This window comes from Diabrotica virgifera, chromosome 5 (genome assembly GCF_917563875.1).
Source record: "Diabrotica virgifera virgifera chromosome 5, PGI_DIABVI_V3a".
NCBI classification, from domain to species: Eukaryota; Metazoa; Arthropoda; class Insecta; order Coleoptera; family Chrysomelidae; genus Diabrotica; species Diabrotica virgifera.
Genome location: NC_065447.1, coordinates 59077537 through 59097681, shown reverse-complemented (window position 1 = coordinate 59097681; position 20145 = coordinate 59077537). Strand labels below are relative to the sequence as shown.

Below are 20145 nucleotides of genomic sequence, written 5' to 3'. Positions count from 1 at the left end.
GATTAGAGCATGCACCAAAAAAAAAACAAACTCTTTTCACCTACCATATCTCTTTTTGTATTATAAGTAAAAGATTTATGAAGGAACGAATCTCTTTGCTTTTTTATGAGCTAAAAAAATATTTAATATAGTTTTTCGTTAGATGCATAGTTTTTAGGGTATTCGCAAAAATCCGTCCGAAAAGGTGTCATTTTTCAATGAAAATGGCCAATTTCAACTGCGAATAACTCAAAAAGTATTGAGTTTAAAAAAAATATATAGAACAGTTTTTGCTTAGAATTAGGTTCTCTAGCGATTTACGTGGTTATTTTAACCAAAAAATTTTCCACCCCCGAGAAGGGGTGGGAACCACCAATAAGGTAAAAGCAGATATCGGCATAGGGTAGATTTTGAATAAACAGATAAGTAGAAGCTATTTATTCCCAAAATTTCAGTAAAATCCATGCAGTAGGATAGAATTCGGAGGTAGTATCCTATTCTTGCTCCCATTGACTGGCGTAATAAGGCAAAATTATGAAACAAAAAGAGTAGTAAAAAAAGAAAAAAAAGCAATTTTGACGAAAAATGTAAACATATCCTTAAATGTTAAGCATGGAAAACTGGAACACGTTCAGAACGTTTTCAAACGAAGAACTTCAGACTCAGAAACAGAACTTACTTGAGTCACTACAAGCAAAAAGATATCTATATTCTTCCCCAACTTAAGAAATAAGAGCCAAACACAAGAATATTAAAGAAGCAGTAGAAAGAAGCAACAAAGCTGATGAAAAGTAGTAAGATCCATACATATTCTATAAAATGCAAAAGGTTTTTGTCATAAATCCAAACTTACATTTACGAATAAATTCGAACACAGGTTATATACACAGAAATAAACACAGGTTATTCGTTTTTCTGCAATTTCTTCAAACTGTCTTATTAATTTTATTTTTATCGTCAAATGCTTTTTTTAATCCCTATATTGTACTTATGGTTCATTCTGGTCGTTTTCCTTTATATATTTGTTCACATATATTTTTTTGTATACTTTTGAAATGCTCTACATATTATTATAATTTATTTTTAGATATTTGGATGGAAAGATGACCATGAACGAACGAAGAGTCTCTGGACCAGGCCTGTTTCCCCAAAACTATTCCGAATGTCTGCAAACGGCTAGAAATTTATTCAATAGAGCCAGAAAAACGGCCAACAGGAGTCCATACCAGGACCAAGGTATCGCCTTTGATAGTCGAGGAGAAAAACTTAGATGGTTTATGCTTCAGCACGAAGCACAGAGTATGTTGACCAGCAATGCCCAAAATGTCAAACAAAAAGTTCCTTTCGATCCACTAAATAACTTATTATGTAAAAAAGAAAAGGACAGAGAAAGGGAAAAGTAAGTTGATAAAGTAGCTTTTTTACAGTAGACTTGATACGAGGTTTGTCTTTAGTTTTGAATATAGCCATAAAAACAAAAAATATATAGACTTAGAGTACTTTATTGCTTTTCAAAATATGTCCCACCAAGATCGATACACATTTGCATACGTTCAAACCAATTGCTAAAACAGTTATTCCTGTTTTCAGTTGACACCGCATGTTTTAAAGGCATCGATGATTTCTTCTGGCGACTGGAATCGCTGCTCACGAATTGAATTCTTGATCTTTGAGAACCTGAAGAAGTCGTCGGGACTTGTCGAGGCTATGCGGTGGATGGTTTAACAACTCGATGTTTGAAGCTCCAAGAACTCTATTGTCTTTTAGACAGTGTGAGCACTGTGCAGAATGTGTAGGATGATTCGCCGTTGTGTGTTGCTTTGTCGGAGTTTCGCGATAACTTCCTGTTAACAAACGGTTATATATACCAATCAAAAATAACCGTTCTTCGATATTTTAAAGCAATTGTTGCCACATGATCAGATTTTGACCCAAAAGTTGTTAAGGTAAAGTGCCCACAATCCGTCCCCTGTCCTAAATTCGTCCCCCACTGTAACTTCTATTGGCGTTACTGCAACCTTGCGAGAGAGTAAGAATACTCTTCAAAACGATTCAGTTTACTAGTGGCAGTGGCGTAGATTCTTTGATCAGTTCATTTACTCTTTAATTTTTCATAAATAGTTTTTGTAGTAGCTTGCTACAGTTTGTAATAAATTTTAAATAATTATATTTACTCTTCAAAATAAGTTTGGACTTATTTAGCGATTGATAATAGTAGAATGCTCTTTGAGTATTATATTTGAGTTGCTACAGCCGTGTAGCTCTACTCGTTTCGTCACGAGCAGCAGCCGTATTTTATATAACAAAATTCCTAAATCCGTCCCCTTTGACGTCTACTGGTGTCAACCTATGATGAGGATAGTTCTAGTGTTGAAGATACACCATGTGTCATTTGTGGAAAACGTTTTTTGACAAGAAAAGTGAAGAAAAAAATGGATAAGGTATTCAGAATGCTTTAATGGTATCATGAGATGTGTTCATCTTCAACCAAAGTCAAAAATTTTGTTTATGATTTATGTTTGGATGTGTCTTCTTCTTGTAGTGCCTGTCCGTTTCGGATTTTGGCGACCATCATGGCAATCTGTACTTTGCACACTGCTGCTCTGAAAAGATTTGTGGTTGTTGCGTTGAACCACGTACGTAGATTTTTCAGCCAGGAAATCCTTCGCCTTCCTGGTCCTCGCTCTTCTTCTCCTTTTCCCTGCAAGATTAGTTGCAGCAGTCCCTGGTTAAGTGTATCATGCAGCAGTCCATATCTTTAAGTGTTCCTCATGATGTGACCGAGGTATTCGATTTTGGCTGTTTTTATTTTGATTAACAGCTCGTTTTCTTTTTGCATTCTCAGCAAAACACCCTCATTAGTAATGTGGTGTAGATAGGTAATTTGGATGTGTAAGTAGTATACATAGATATAAGTTATACATAAAATGTATAAACATGTTCTTATCTCAATAAATTTAATACAATAAATATTATTACTGTTTAAATCATGTTTTACAAAACAAAATCATAGATATTATCGGGGAATGGGTGGGGGACGGAATTCGGATACCATTTCTAAATAATCTAAATTTGCCTTATTTTCATTATTTATTTATTTTTCATTAAAGAAAATTTATTTAGTAGAATCGTACTAGCAAAACTCTTTTGTACTAGGTATACTTCAAAACTCTTCAAAAATCGTACTAGGTATAGAGTTGAAGTGCTTAAATAAGTTTTAAGGACATTATTTTAATTTTAAATCAAATTTCATAATTTAAGATTTGGGCATTTTCTTTGACACACTTCGATAACGGATCACTTTTGTTGGTTTTTCCTCATTGTGAAACACCTACACCGCGGATTGGTGTTTATTTTACGGTTCGGAGTAAATCCAAGATTCATCGCCACTAACAATACTATAAACGTTTTTTGAACTTCCTTTGTTGAACAGTTCCAATGTTTTTCGGCATCAATTAAAGCGAACCGCTTTTCGCTCTTCTGTGAGCAAATGAGGAATTCAACGAGAAACCAACTTAGTAAAGTCCAGCTCTTCATGTAGGATCTGTTGGATCAAGGTCTTTGAAATTACCAAAGATGCCTCTATCTCCCGGTATGTTACATGGCGGTCATCCTTAATTAGCTGACGAACCGCATCAATGTTTTGCTGTGTGACTGCTGTTTTGGGTGGACCTGGCCTGGATTCGTCTTTGAGACTGGAGCGACCACATTGAAATTCGCAATACCAGCGGGTTGACTGGTGTGATGCTTCATTGCCGAATACAGAAGCCATTTCAGAGAGACATTGCTGTTGGGATAATCCGCTCCGAAAATTGTAAAAAATTATTGCTCGAAAATGTTCTCGGCTAAAGTCCATTTTTCGACCGACATGCTAATTTCAAAAATTTACTGTATTTACACGACTTGTTGTATCGCAATGAAACTCTAGGTTTATATCAACAAAATATTGAGGTTACATTTTGTGTCGGAAGGTGGTGATGGCGCTCTGTAAGTGGCTATATACGAAAACTAAAAAGACAAACCTTGTATAAGAGAATATCTGAGTTAGGGCGGTTTTTCAGGTTATTATAATATTCTGTTCTTCTCAATTTAATGTATTTGTCTAATTTTCAGGGATTACAGCAGCCCAAATTTACACATGCCACAAAACGGTTCACCTAGACATTACAGTCTTCCTTCCATAGATGATCCTAAACTCTTAACTTGTTCGTCACCAGTGCCATATTTTCTACAAGACGTCAACGGTCTATATTATCCTCAAATATCCCAACCTAGTGTAAATTTTGCTGTAGGCGAAGCAGTCAACTCTGCTAATTTGAACCACCTGCAACAGAACTTTGCAAGGGAAAGGTAAAAATTTTAATTCTATATATTTGAAACATAAACATCAATAAATAAAAATAAAATTTCACTTCACCACTCTTAACTGTTTTTTGTAATAACCAAGTTTTGGGGGATGTAGTTTACCAAATATTAGTAATCACAGCGTCAATTTGGTGGTAGTTTTTTTAGTTTTGTGAAGATACATAATATATCTAACTCTGAGCATTTCCTGCAAAAAGGTTAAAAAACTTTGGTAATATTTATACCACTTTCAAGATGGTTTTTGACTGGATAGTTTTCTTTAGAATCCTTTTACGTTTAAGTGGCACATGCTCACATGCATCATACTTACAGCGCAGACTGATTTGCCCCTTCTATCTTTTCAATTTGACACTCCTACATTTTCATCTATTACTCCATCTAATTCGCCTGTTTTTAAATCCTTGCTGGCTTCTAAATATTTTTTGAAAAAACTTTCTGGCCTGCCAAATTATAGCGTAACTAAAAAATCCTGTTAAAAAAAGTAAGTTCTGTTCCTAATTTTCCTCAGCACTTTCATCTAATAACAAACTAAAAATATAATCCTAAAACACCAGATGCCGTGAGCATCTAAACATTCCGTATATGTATTTGGCACCTAGAAGTTTTCTATTGGTTCCTTGTGGCACGCGGTCATATTTCAACCAATACGCGACGAGGTGCCAAACGCATATATGGATTGTTATTCGGTGCGAAATTCATATACGGAATGTTAAATATTCGTAGACGGAAAAAGATAACTTTTTATTAGTCAGTTAAAAGGGGATTGATTTTAAAATACTTGTTAACGTATTATTAAATAAAATTAAAACAATTATAGTATTTGGAATGTTATTCGGTGCGAAATTCATATGCGGAATGTTAAATATTCGTAGACTAAAAGAGACGACTTTTTATTAAGTCAGTTAAAGAAGACTAATTTTAAAATATTTTGTTAATGTATTATTAAATAAAAATAAAACCAGTATAGTATATGGAATGTTACCTATTTGGTGCGAAATTTATATACGAAATGCTAAATGTCCGTAGATAAAAAAAGACGACTATTTTCGTCTGGTAGCACACAGCCCTAAACTTCAACAGAAATAACAGAATTGAATAGCTGAAAATAAATATAAACATTGTTTGGGTGCAAGTCATTAAAAATTCTGCGAAATCGAAATAGTCAAATAAAGAAATAATAAAGTCTCTCAAATCTATACCATACCATTCCATTTATAAATTTCTCATGAAATAACATTCCATATAGGTAATAATTGTTTTATTTTCTTTAATATACATAAACAAACTATTTTAAAATCAGTCTTCTTTAACTGACTTAATAAAAAGTCATCTTCTTTAATCTACGGATATTTTTTAACATTCCGCATATGAATTTCGCACCAAATAACATTCCAAATACTATAATTATTGTTTTATTTTTATTTAATAATACATTAACAAGTATTTTAATCAATCTCCTTTTAACTGATTCTAATGAAAAGTCTCGTTTTCGGTCTACGAATATTTAACATTCCGTATATGAATTTCGCACCGAATAACATTCCGTATATGCGTTTGGCACCTCACCGCGTATTGGTTGAAATATGACCGCGTGCTGCAAAGAACCAATAGAAAACTCCTAGGTGCCAAATACATATACGGAATGTTTACATGCGTAGGTACCGAAAATATTTCGACATAATTAGAGAAAATTAAAAAAATTTCTCCCATTTTACCATTGTATGTTTTCCATGTTTAATAAATTAATTAATATTATATCTCATGCTCTTTCTCGATTTATTCTAAGGGCATGGCAACACTGCCAAACCCCATTATTTGGTCACATTTTTAAAAACAAACAGTTAGTGAGAATTACTAAAAGCCCTATTGTAGGGCTTACGGTTAGAAACATTAGACTAATTAAATAGGTCAAATAAATTATCAAATTTTTGAATGATCAGTAGGTCCAACAGCTTCAAGAGGCAACATATTAAAACTAATGTATTAATTACCTTTAATACAATTATTAATTATAATACAATTATTAATTACCTTAATAGTATGATAGAATTGATTCAAAAAATGACATAACCCAGACATCCAAAGTGAAAGTTATCCTCCAACACCAAATTGTTATTATATGGTCCATGTAGTGTTCAAAAAAAAGTCACACATCGGTAAATTCGTAGTTTTTTACGTTTTTCGTCAATATTTATAAAACTATGAGGTTTAGCATAAACAACCCTCTATACAAAAATGTTCTACATTTATAAAAAAGGCTCTATACATAATCCTTCTAAAATGAACGGTTCCAAAGTTACGGAGGTAGTATAGTATAATTGGTCCAAAAAAAGGCCTAACCCAGACATCCAAAGTAAAAGTTTTCCTCCAACACCAAATTGTTCTATATGGTCCACATATTGTTCAGTAAAAAGTTACACCATTTTGAGCGTCCGGCTTGGGGGGGGGGATGGGGGGATGGGGGAGAAGTCGGTAAATTAGTAGTTTCTTTACGTTTTTCGTCAATATTTCTAAAACTATGTTTAAGCGTAAACAATGTTCTATACAAAAACGTTCTACATAAAATTTAAAACAAAAATGGTTCTATCCATAATTGTTACAAAATCAACGGTTCTAGAGTTACGGAGGGTGAAATGTGGAGGTTTTCGATACTTTTTATATTTTTTGGGCAATTGATGATGATTTTGGGTGGTGAGGTTGACGTTTCTTCAAGGTCTTATAACTAACATACCATCGGCCACTGAAATAACAAATCCTGTTAAAGAAAATTTCTTTCAATCAGTAAAAATATTATAAATTGCCCAAAAAATATAAAAAGTATCGAAAACCTCCACTTTTCACCCTCCGTAACTTTGGAATCGTTGATTTTATAACAATTATGTATAGGACCTTTTTCGTTTTAAATTTGATGTAGAACATTTTTCTATAGAACATTGTTTACGCTAAAGCATATTTTAAGAAATATTGACGAAAAACTTAAAAAAATTACGAATTTACCGATTTCTCTCCCATTTCCCCCCCCCCCCCCAAACCAGACGGTCAAAATGGTGTAACTTTTTACTGAACAATATCTGGACCATATAGAATAATTTGGTGTTGGAGGAAAACTTTTACTTTTAATGTCTGGGTTAGGCCTTTTTTGGACCAATTATACTATACTACCTCCGTAACTTTGGAACCGTTCATTTTAGAAGGATTATGCATAGGGCTTTTTTGTTTCAAATTTAATGTAGAACATTTTTGTATGGAAGATTGTTCATGCTAAACCTCATAGTTTTAGAAATATTGACGAAAACCTTGAAAAACTACGAATTTATTGATTTTTCCCCCCGCTCTCCCCAAACCCGACGCTGAAAATGGTGTGGCTTTTTTCTGAACATTATGTGGACCATATAGAACAATTTGGTGTTGGAGGATAACTTTCACTTTGGATGTCTGGGTTTGGATCTAGTTATAGCATACTATAATACAAGGTTCAACCAGCAGCAACTGTGCGCACTGAGCACCTGAGTTGGTAGTCAAACCTTCAAGATTGAAAGTATGCAGAAGCGCAGTGAGTTCTGCGACTTTCTGCGCGGAAAAGATACGTGACTTCATTAAGGTCGCAGAATGTCATTACTGTTTGTTATATATACTGGAATTTCGTTAGGTCATTCATTTGTAGCTATCTTCACCGCAACGTCTTCTGGACATTGTCCGAAAGTACTATAAAATACGCAATTGGATCATGAAAAAAAAATTAATGCATGGCTTGGCTTTAGTTTGATATTGATTTAATTGTAGATGTTTAAGCCTGGGCGCCCCAACTGTCCCATCGCCAGTTCTCAGCCCATCAACAAGAGTCAGTCTCGGCATGCATGGTCGCCAGCGACAACTCAGCTACAGCAGCCAAGAGCCGAATTCCTTGGAATCAGACTCGAATCAGATGTCGCCTACCCATAGTCTGAATTTCTTGTCGAATAGCTTCGACTGCCTACAGTGCGGCCGCGCCTCTCCTGTACCTGATCTGCAAACTTACGTCACGGAAATGACGAAGGAGTTAGCAACGAATATAAAGTCTGAGATTAGAGAAGTTATTTCCAAAGTTGAAGACGCTTTGGAGAACACCGATAGCGTGTGTTCGTTTTATGAACGACACGGAAGTGGAAGCGAGGACGGCAGGAGTGATTCTATTTCTGCAAATGAGGTGAGTTTTTGTAAGAAATGCTTTAAACGAACCACAAATAAAGATCCTAGTTTTACACTAGGGGCCAAAATTCTGGAAACTTTACAAAAATTTTAGTTGTTAGCAGCTTTTCTCTTTTTCACACGACTTGTGTTATTTGCAAGATTATCTATAATTTTATTGCATTATTTTATGCTTAACAGAACTAAGAGAACAAATACCCTAAAAATTTAAAAATAAATCAAACAGCAGCCGTTAGCTATTACGGGGGCTGAGAACAATAAGGTTCCAAGCGCCATTCATAAATTTTTCAGGAGACAAATTTCTACTATTAAACTATCATAACTTCGTTATTTGACGGACTGTAAATCTTAAAATTATTTTATACTACAGTGTGGTAAATTGTGATAACGCCTCACGTTAGATAATGTCATAAGTAAGATTCTAATGTGCAATTTTGTAACATATTTACTGACGTCTGTAGTGTACTTGGAACCTTATGGCACTATAAGCCTTGTACTTGAAACCTTATGTTCTATCGATATAAACATATAAGATAAACATTTCACAATAAATTTTAAAATTTACAAAAATTGTTAGCGATATTGGTGAAGTTAGGGTATAAATTTCAAAATAAAACGAATATTTATTTTTTAAATAGAAAATCATAACACAAAACATATTTTTACTAAATTTAGCTAAAACAACAGAACTTAAAATGAAAATAAAAAAATACTTATATATTATGAAAAAACCTAATTAAATTTATCTTTTTTTGTATTCAGAAATTATTGTCCTCATATACAGAGAGGTCCTAAATTATGGAATAAATTCATTTTTTCTAAAATGGACGACTTTGGAGAAAAATCCTGAAACAGGTCGATTTTTATTTTTAAATTACAATTTTCTGGCATATATTTCATACTAGTGACGTCATCCATCTGAGTGTGATGACGTAATCAATGATTTTTTTTAAATGGGAATAAGGGTCGTGTGGCACCTCATTTGAAAGGGTGTTTAATTCTCTATTCAGTAATATAAACGATAATATCATTATTTATACAGGGTGACCAAAAAAATAATTTTTGAATTAAATTAATTGATCCAAAAAGAAGAATGTATGTAATTTATTTAACTCAAAATACATTGTACTGCTGTAAGTAAATAGAAAAAAATGTTTATTTCACAAATAAACATTTCTTTCCGCTTAAATTAAATCACAAACAGCCTCCCACCTACCTCTTGGCAGTTTGAACATTTAATTTAAGCGAAAAGCAGTGTTTATTTGCCAAATAAACATTTTTTTTCTATTTTCTGACAGCGACAGAATGTATTTTGAGTTAAATAAATTGCATACATTCTTCTTTTTTCGTCAATTAATTTAATTCAAAAATTATTATTTTGGCCACCCTGTATAAATAATGATATTAATAAGACAATAATAAATACGAAATTGAAAATGGTTATTCATTTTTAATGATATTAATGTTTATATTACTGTATAGAGAATTAAACGCCCTTTCAAATGAGGTGCCACACTACCCTATTTAAAACCACCGATTTAAAAAACCCATTTAAGAAAACCACCGATTACGTCATCACTCTCAGATGGACGACGTCACTAGTATGAAATATATGCCAAAAAATTGTAATTTATAAATAAAAATCGATCTGTTTCGGAATTTTTCTCTAAAGTCGTCCATTTTAGAGAAAATGAATTTATTCCATAATTTAGGACCTCTCTGTATATTCCTGATCGTGGTTTGGCATCCACTTATAGGCAAATTCAATTTGTTCAATTTTTTTGAGAACTGTTTTATTTTTCATTTTGTCAAAATTTTTTAGAAAGTAAGAAGTATTAAAATTAGTTTGATATTTAAATAAAATATAAGTAAACTGTTACAGTGACGCCCCTAGTATAATTTTCCGGGGAGGGGTCCTTTGGTTTGGTCTTTTTTTGTATTGTTTGTGAAAGGAGTTACATTTTCCTGCTACTCTTTAAATATTTTATGAGGGGGGGCCAAAACCCCCTGGGGGTACACCACTGAAAGTATATTTATTTCGTTGAAATCATATAATAAAAGTATAACTTCTTACGTGGGTACACACGTGGGTAAGTACACACACTCTTAATTTTTCTAAAGTACTTGTCGCTTGGAACCTTATTGCCCGAACCTGAAAGTATTTCACGAACTTGAAACCTTATTTCATCATTGATTACATCGCCATCTAGAAACAATTCAACGTTTTTCAACTATCATTCGATGCAGACTTCTTTATTAAATAGAATTCTGATCTGATTCAGTTTGAAGCATCCAGAATTATAACATAAATATTATTTATTTTGAATTAAAGTTATGTTTATAAAGAATTAGTACATAGGAAATTTACTACGTTATTAGATTAGTGCAAATCAGCTGACCCGACGTTTAAAAAATTACTCACTTCACTAAAAAGCATCAACAGAAGGTGCGTTTTCAACTTCAGCAAATTTCTGTACAAAAAACGAGCCAGCCTGAAACATCAAATACTCAACAATTTATGTTTTTTTAAAACATATTTCAATAATAAAAACAACGAAAATTCAGATTACACAAATTTATAATTCTCCTATTTTTAAAATTTTCTTTTAAATTTTTGAATTTTTCCAAACATTTTTAATTTGCCATCAAATTTTTTATACTAATTGCATTGAAAAATTAGAACAAAAACAATTTCTTCTTTTTATTTTTAAGTTTCCCGATTTCCGGGAATTCCCGAGAAATCCAAATTACGAACTCTCGATTCCCAGGAAATCAAAAGGGGCCGGGAAAATGGAGCTCTAGGCAAAAGATCTCTCGGTTTGTGGCGAAAAAACTCACTCAATGATTTCCAAAGATCGAGATTATGGTTTCATTACCCCAAATTATCTTACTCCACGATTCTAATCTGTCTTTTGTTCAGGAGCGGCTTCTTTCTAAGCGTTCTTGCTCATAATCCATTTTCACAAAACTTTGTGGTAGTGCGGTCCGATATTTGTAAGCCAGTTGATTTTCCAATTGCATTAATGGCTTTTGCTGATCTGCAACAATTTTCTGCCTTTTTTGACTGATTTTTTGCTCTCTTTCAACACGTTTTGAGTTTCTGGGATCCGTTTTCGTTGATTCTAGACTGATGTATTTCCGTGAGAAAAAAAACACCTTAAATTAAAAAATATCGCCTTACTAACAACTACCTGAAATGACTAATAGACACTGGAAGTGTCAGGAAACTACTAAGGGCTTACAATTGGACAACTACATGACTCTACTCGTCTTGGACTGACAAAATATAGGTATAAATCACGATCATGAAAAGAGTGTTGCTGGAAAAACAATAATTTTTATAAATTTCCCAGAATTTTGGCCGTTAGTTTATATTTAAATATTAGTGTACAACGTTTGAAATGGTTAGTACTTTCACCAGTGTTTTTAGAAATTGCCAAAGTTTGATTTATACTTACGAATTTTGTTTTTTTCTTGAGCAAAATTAAGTTAGACATTATTAAGAAAAGTTGGGAGTCATTGCTTGCCGCAAATGAAACAGAAGGAGACGGTGCAATAAAAAGAAAAAGGATTTGAAAAATATTCCCAAATGATGATATAAAATTCACCTTTTGTGAAAACTCGTAAATTACCAAATCATTATATTATAGAGCCCCAAAATCCCGGCTCTAATTAATATGCATTTTAGGAAGAAAAAACCGGATAACAAAAAATGATATTCATTGCTATTCATAAACAAGAAATTTCCTAAGATTGAAGAAAGGAAACAACATAACACCATAAACATGCTCACAAGAGGGCATTTGAATATGTCAACCGTACCGTGTGAAAAGGGCTTAGGTATCAGAAAAATTAAAAAAAGATTGGAAATAAATACAATATCACAACAACCTTCAAAATAACCAATACACTGAGATCTATTCTGTCCAAAACCAAACAGAACAACACATGAGAGATCAAAGAACGGCATTTATAAAATACCTTGTGAACACAACAATTTTTATGTGAGAGAAACCGCAAGACCAATAAGTATGAGGACATGAGCATGAATCATACATTCATACATCAAAAACAGAGACTTTGACAGATACCAGATATACAAACATACCTGGAACAATGAGCACGGACTACAAAGGAAACATGCATCAATAGTTATGAAAGAAACATGAGACAGTACAAAGAGAAAAATCATCGAAACAGCCCTCATCTTACTCGATGAAAACACAAAAATCAGAGTTTTCAACACAATGTTCATTTGCCTACCGGTCGAAGCCAAGTAAATCACCTGTCAATTGGCTAACGCTAAACAAAGCTCTAATTAATAAACAACTACCGGTTAAAACAACTCCTTATTAAAAAATTAATGTTTTTGAAATCTAAAATGGAATTTTTATTACAATGAATTGTGATATAATCCCATATAAATCCAATATAATATCAATATTTGTCAATTAGATAGTTACGGTAGTAATTATTACAAAATAATACTTCAAATGTGTTAATATGGAGCATATACATCAAATTGTTTTCAAACAGTCTATCTTTATTGATTCACCATTTTGTTCTAACACGACAAATAAATAAGAAGTTATTTTAACATAATTTCATTCATGTTTGAATTTCATCGTATCCAATTATAATATGGTTTACTATTAAGTTTGTATTACATTGCTCACTTATTAGTGGGTTATTCTTTGAAAGTGTGTATCAGTATGTACACACTCAAACTTATATGGAATCACCTGATATTTCTTATTATTTTGTGCGAATTTAAAAAAACGAACACACGAAGTCAAAAAATATTTTTTATTTTAAAGCAATTTAATAACAAATACATAACAATTAAATAATAAAGTATTTAACAAACAAATTGAAATTAGTTGTTTTAAAGTCAATAGCATAACAAATTTTAATGTAAAACGAATAATTTTAAGCATATCCCACAAATTCTCTATAGGGCTAAGCTCGGGTGAGTAAGCAGGCCACTCCAAACAAGGGATACATTCTGATTAAATGATGTCTCTAGTCACTCTAATGGTATGTGGAGGTCCATTACCATGCAAGAAAATTAAATTGTCTCCTGTTGCACCTCTCCAGAGCCTAACTACAGGTTATCAACATACTTGTGAGCAGTTAAAGTTGATGGCACAATTCCTCTCCAGAACATTACACTTCCTCTTATATATTTGTGAACAGATCTGACAGTTTTCGTTCTTGCTTGTCTTCCTCGACCTCTTATTTTACACAAATCCTGACTTTTTCTGAAAATAGCACATTTTGTCAATTTCCAATGTTCCAGTTTTAGTGGTGAAGACACCAATTTAGGCGATCAATCTTATGCTGCCTGGATAACTCGGGAACCCATAACTGTCGCCTACTGTATACTTCTTGGCACGAACTCTTCTTCTTATCGTTTCAACTGAAAGAGTTACACCTGTAGCTTCCAAAAGCTGCCTTTGGAGCTGCAGGTGAGAAATGGTTGGGTGTCTTCCAGCTGAATGGACAATTAAAAGATCGTGGCTAGCCGTTATTACTTTTTGGCGACTTTTCCTTGCTTTATTTTTGAGCTTTCCTAGTCCTGTTTCCTAGCATAGGTTTTGGACAGAACGCCATGTGTTACGTCTAGCTCTACAGCTATGTCCCTTTGAGAACATTACTTGCTCCACAAGACCAATAATCTTTCTCGGTTGTAAGTTCTATAACCCCATATAATGCATATTTTCGTTTTTGGACGTAAAAGTTAGTTTATTTATTTTCGTTCAATTTGCAACTCATGCAAATAACCTATACCATACGGTACCGAGCTGTAGTATCTGATTGTCTTATCGATTTGTTTATTTTCAATAAAAACCTTTATTCTTTGCAACAATAACAAATTTTTTCAAAAGAAATAAATATTACTTTGAAATACATGGTGATTCCATATAAGTTTGGGTGGGTGTAAGTCTAGTGTAATATTATCGTAATTGGTTAATTACACTCTGTTCGTGTCACTTTGGATAAATAGGTTTAGTCTCAGCAGATATGTCTTTAATTTTTTTAACAGAAATTTTTAAATCGTCCTTTAATTGGTCCACATCTTAATATTTCTGAGTCCGCACTACACACTGCACTACACACTCTTAAGTCTGCATTTTCATTTCCGAGAATACTCACATTGGAAGGAAACCTTCCCATATGAAAGTCTTCTGCTCTGCCGGTTTCTTGAGATGTGTGAAGTTCCTTCTTGTTTATTTTATTCAATTAGGTGTTTAGATTGTTCCGATAGAACTGAAGTAATTTTATTTTAATTTAAACTGACTAATTAATTTTTCGTCGAAATTCCATTTGCGAATGTATTAAATTTAAAGTAGAGTATATTTAAATTTCCGAATTCTTTGTATGAGTTTCTATGAGTGTGATTATCTGAGCTACGGTTATGTTAAGACTGTACTCCGAACCTCCTGAAGATGCTACTGGAACCTCCAGTAGCATCTTCATGTCAGTGATAGACTTCTTGGCAAGATGAAAAACCTATCCTACATATATGTTAAAGAGCAGTGGGAAGAGGATGCATCCCCGTCTTACACCTTTACTTATTTCTATTTGTTTTTTATACAGACCGTTGACAACCTTTAATTCTGCCATTTGTTTGCAGTATAGTTGTTGGATCATTCTACTCGTACAAAATTAAAATGTCAATATATTAGTATACACGTTGATATATTTATAGCTACGATTATCTTTGACCTCCTACGTTTATTGTTAATGTTAAGACTGTACTCATTTCTGCTCTATTAATACTATTCACCACCTCTAGTAGCATCTTTATGTCGTTGATAGACCTCTCGGCAAGATCAAAAACCTTTTCTACACATACATTAAAGAGCATTGGTAAGAGGATGCAGCCCTCTCTCGCTCCTTTACTTATTTTTATTTGTTTTTTTATATAGATCGTTGGCAACTTTTAATTCTGCCATTTGATTCCAGTATACTTGTTGAATCATCCTACTCGTACAAAACTAAAATGCCAATATATTAATATACACGTTGATATATTTTTTTTTGTAGGTGGCTGAGTACTTAGAAAAAGTTTCTATTGAAATGGCAAATGAAGTTAAGTCTGAAATTCGTGACGTCGTTAGTGCAGTAGACGTATTTATTACCCCTGACAATCCTGACAAACTGACCTATTCTCGAACTTCAAGTATGGGGGATCCCAGTGAAAATAGATATTTCCCTCCATTAAAATCAGAACAAGAAAGGTTAGTGTAATATTAAAGAAATAACTTCAAGCAAGATTAATTATTTTCTTGAGGTTTGTTGGCTTTAATTACATTTTCTTTTTCTAGAAGCAGTGCAGGTAAAAGTACCGAATCCATTCTCCAACAAATTATCAACAAATCCGCCAGCTCTGACAAAATCCTGGACAAAGAACAATCCGAAGAAGAAAAAACCCAGAAAACAAAAATCAACTGTTCAACAGTCGCTAGCGTTAGTAGTCAAGATAGTGGTATCAACCTGTCATTCCATGAACAAGAACATTATCAAAATAACGAGCTTAAATCAAGGAGTAACTCAGAATCTTTACACGGTCCCAGAAAGTCTGAATCTGAGATTAAATTCTCGACGTTGCAGAAACATCGGCCGAGGTTGATTAGAGATTTGAGCGATGATCCACAGCTATTAGAATCTATGGCAACAAGGTAACATGGCTTCTAAAATGTTAATAGATAAGGACATAATATATGGTTTAAGTTTTATTTTTAATTGAAAAAATGGATTTATTGTCCCACCATCGTTCAGCAGATGTTCTATAATTTTAACGCACCATGCTTGGTTAAGAAATCATTTAATAGGACAAAACACATGTATTTTCTACTTTTCTATATATTTTTTATATATCTTCTACCGATTGGTCATTTATCTCTTTACCCTTTAGCTATTTTGACTACACGTATCTCCCACATTGTGCTTGTGTGGTTATTCCATTTTTTTTCTATTTAGTTGTCATTCGTTACACTGTACGTTACATTTTCTTCTAATGTCTGCACTCCTCTTTGAATCCCTCAGCGCATTTCCTGTAATTATTCTTCTCAGTACTCTCATCTTTCAGGTTTCCAGTAGTCTTTGTGTTGTGGCTGTACCGGGTCTTATTTCTAATGCACATGTAATTATTGGTCTTACACTGGCTTTATAAATACTTGACTTCATCTCAGTGTTAATATATCGGTTTCGCCATATAGTGTTATTAAGGTATTAGTGATGTTGAAAAAGTAACTATTCGTTACAAAGTACTCGTTACTTACGAATACCGAAAGTAACGATTATTATACAAAGAGGCAAATCGTTACTTTGATTACTTTTATTACTTTGATTACTTCGTACCAATCGTATCAGAGCGAGTACCTATTTGAGTATTGTATTTACAATCGGTTGATATCGGAATCGGACCGGTATTCCTCGAGTGTTCGGTATCAGTACAGTTAACTAAAATTTCATCTATGAAGGGTGAAGGCTATGGAGAGTTTTATAGGATTAAAGGGCGCTGAGAAGTAGCTGAAACAGAGGGAGGTAAATCATTTAAAAAGGATGCACCCAGAAACAGATGTCTATACGATAAGATACGATTTGTCGAGGTAGATAATTCACAGATGTTTGTTCCTTTGAAAATAAAAATGCAACACATTTTAATAATAAATACACACTATTCTTATCAGGCCTAGAAAAAAATTACCTAGCTTAGATTGACCAGAAAAAATGTAGAAATATTTCTAGACTGTGATCATCAACTTTAATTTTACATGTAGGTATTGCATTGTTTTTATTAGACCAGGGCATTTACCACTAAAAACACAGGAATAAATATATTTTTAAATATATGTAGTAGGTACCTAGAGACTTGCAACTTTTTGAATTGTATTTAGGATTAGGATGACGTCTGGAAAAAAGTCTACAATAGAAAAATGGGTGGAAATGCATCATTACATTTTAAAGTGTATAAAACGCATCGAAAAATGCATAAACATGTTAAAATCAGTATATTAAGGGCCAGATTTTCTTATTTCGTGGTATTTGGCGTCACTGGACACTGATATGCAATCAGAACCGACCTCCGAAGCACCTGGGTGCCCAGGGCTACTTCTAAGGTACGTTATATAGAGTTTCGAGGGTTTGTTTTTGGCACTTAATTGATGCAAACAGATTACTCGAAATTACTGATATTGTGGAGCAGCAATGACAGAACAATTAACAACATTAATTAACAAAATCATAAAACACAATAAGATACCGGAAGAATGGAGAACAAGCGAACTAATTTTACTATTCAAAAAGGAGATAAAAGCAGCCATAAAACTACAGAGGTATCAACTTGTTAAATACTAGCCTAAAACTTACAACTAAATTTTTACAAGACCTAATGAATCCGAGGATAAGTTTAGCAGATGAACAACATGGTTTTCATACTGGAAGATCGTGTAACGATGCAATATTCGTCATAAAGCAAATTACTTAGAAATAACTAGAGAGAGTATACCCACATAACAATGATGTTCGCATCATGTTCTAAGCATATACTACCAACATTCGTCGGAGTATATTCTTTTTAGTATATGTGTAGTACAAGCATAGCATGTACCTTAAAAAACATTCTAAATTTCATGTTCTTTGCATATACTTCAAAGTATATTCTCGCACCGAATATACTGAGTATATTCGTGTACGTAGGATCTCGGAATATTCGTAAAAGTTTATTCTTAGAATATACCTTTATCGAATATTCTTAACACTTACTTATAAGTACATTCTTAACACATACTTATAAGTAGATACTTTTAAAATATCTTAAAAATAATTTGTATGTATAGGAAGTACAATATTAGCCTTATAGATTATCAAATTTGTTATTTTTTAGAATACATAATTAATAAAATTTATGGATGTAGGTAGTATTGGACGAATTTCATTTCAAAATTGTTGTATGGTAAAAAAGTTTAAACATTAATTGTATTAACGTTTACATAGATACTATTAAAAATTCGTTTTCATAATTGAAATGACTTTACCATTTCGAGTTTATCATGAATCATGAGTATTTTTACATCCTTGGAATTTGAATTTAGGTACAATACGGGCCATTTCGCTGAACCAAAACGTGCCAAACTGCACATCCAAAGCGACCAAAGGCTTTGGCGTTGCCAACCGTCGAGTAAGCTTTTTCCGTCAACTTACCATAAAAATTCCCACTTTTATAAAAAAACTCCTGTTTACAAAATCTGAGAAGATATGTTTAATTATTTTCAAATATTTTGAGTTTTTCTTAATATTTTACAATTTGGAATGGATAAGTTACCTTTTGAGTTAACTTTTTCCCTTTATCACCTTTTATGTTGAAAATTCCCGCAAAAAGGGAAATTTCTCTCCGTTTGGCAACACTGACCACCGATGTTGTTATTCCACAATACATTCATATCCCCCATCTGACCATTTCTTACCTGAATGGATCAGGGATAGGAAAAAACCGTAAAATATGAAAAAGGAAACAGGCATTATTTCATTATTTGTATCATCTATGGATCTATGCAGTGTTAAGGATGAAGACGAATGATGTAGTACTAGGAGTAAAGAACATACATAATCTCTTTTTGTTGGCGGTGCTTCAAAATACATATTTATAATCTATTTTGGTAACTCAATATTACTTAAAGAGGTAAGTACATATAAGTATTATATAAATTTTAGTTACTTATGCATAGTTTAGTTTAGCTAAATATTATATAATGATTTATATAAATAACTAAAATTTATAAATATGTACTTACTTTTTAAGTAATATTGTAGAATGTAGGTACTAACTACATTCTCATTTGCAATTAAAATATGTAAAATATAATAGGTGTTTGGTAGAACCAGTAGAACCTAAGATGAGATTATAGGTGATGCTGAAAACATACTTCTAAGCAATATAGCACTTGATAGCACTTTCTTAGAATATTCTTAAAAATATATATTCTTCCCATACAAAGATGTGCGGTAGTACGTTCTAAGTATATAAATAGAAGGTTTATAGCACTTCCTTGGAATATTCTAAAAAGTACCTTCTTGGTATAAACTAAAAAGATGTGCGGTAGTATGTTCTAAGTATACACATAGAAGGTTTATAGCACGTCCTTGGAATGTTCTAAAAAGAACATTCTTGGTATATACTGAAAAGAAGTGCGGTAGTACATTCTAAGTATATACATAGAACGTTTAAGTACTGTAATGTAGTATATACTCAGTATCTGCTCTGCACATTCGCAATGGTAATTACGCACATTCTCAGTATATACTTTTTCTGAAAAGTATGTTCTATGAATCTACTAAGAACATGAAATTGTTATGTGGGTAATAGCATTTCTATGTCTGATTGGCTTGAAGAAAGCATTTGACAGAGTAGAGTTAAGACTCACAGATGTAATCCATCTTCTGTATAATAGAGAATTTCCCTTAGATATCATAAAAACTATTGAAAAAATCTACCATAACAACAAAGTGGAAGTCAGAATAGATGGACAACTTACACAATCTATAGATATAGGCAGCGGAATAAAACAGGGAGACTCATTTAGTCCTATGCTCTTCAATTTAATC

General features: G+C 32.8%; 1 protein-coding gene across 3 annotated transcripts in view; it reads left to right on the top strand.

Annotated features, from left to right (window-relative positions):
* LOC114331029 (uncharacterized) overlaps nucleotides 1-20145 on the top strand; it is a 443107-nt gene that overhangs the window by 409456 nt on the left and 13506 nt on the right. The window contains exons 9-13 of one of the 3 annotated variants that reach the window (XM_028280506.2): nucleotides 1067-1378; nucleotides 4093-4329; nucleotides 8137-8530; nucleotides 15583-15776; nucleotides 15864-16217. In XM_028280506.2, coding sequence (XP_028136307.1) covers nucleotides 1067-1378; nucleotides 4093-4329; nucleotides 8137-8530; nucleotides 15583-15776; nucleotides 15864-16217 — 1491 coding nt within the window. Of the gene's footprint in view, nucleotides 1-1066; nucleotides 1379-4092; nucleotides 4330-8127; nucleotides 8531-15582; nucleotides 15777-15863; nucleotides 16218-20145 lie in introns of all 3 variants that reach the window. The other 2 variants (XM_028280498.2, XM_028280491.2) reach the window with 2 other exon arrangements.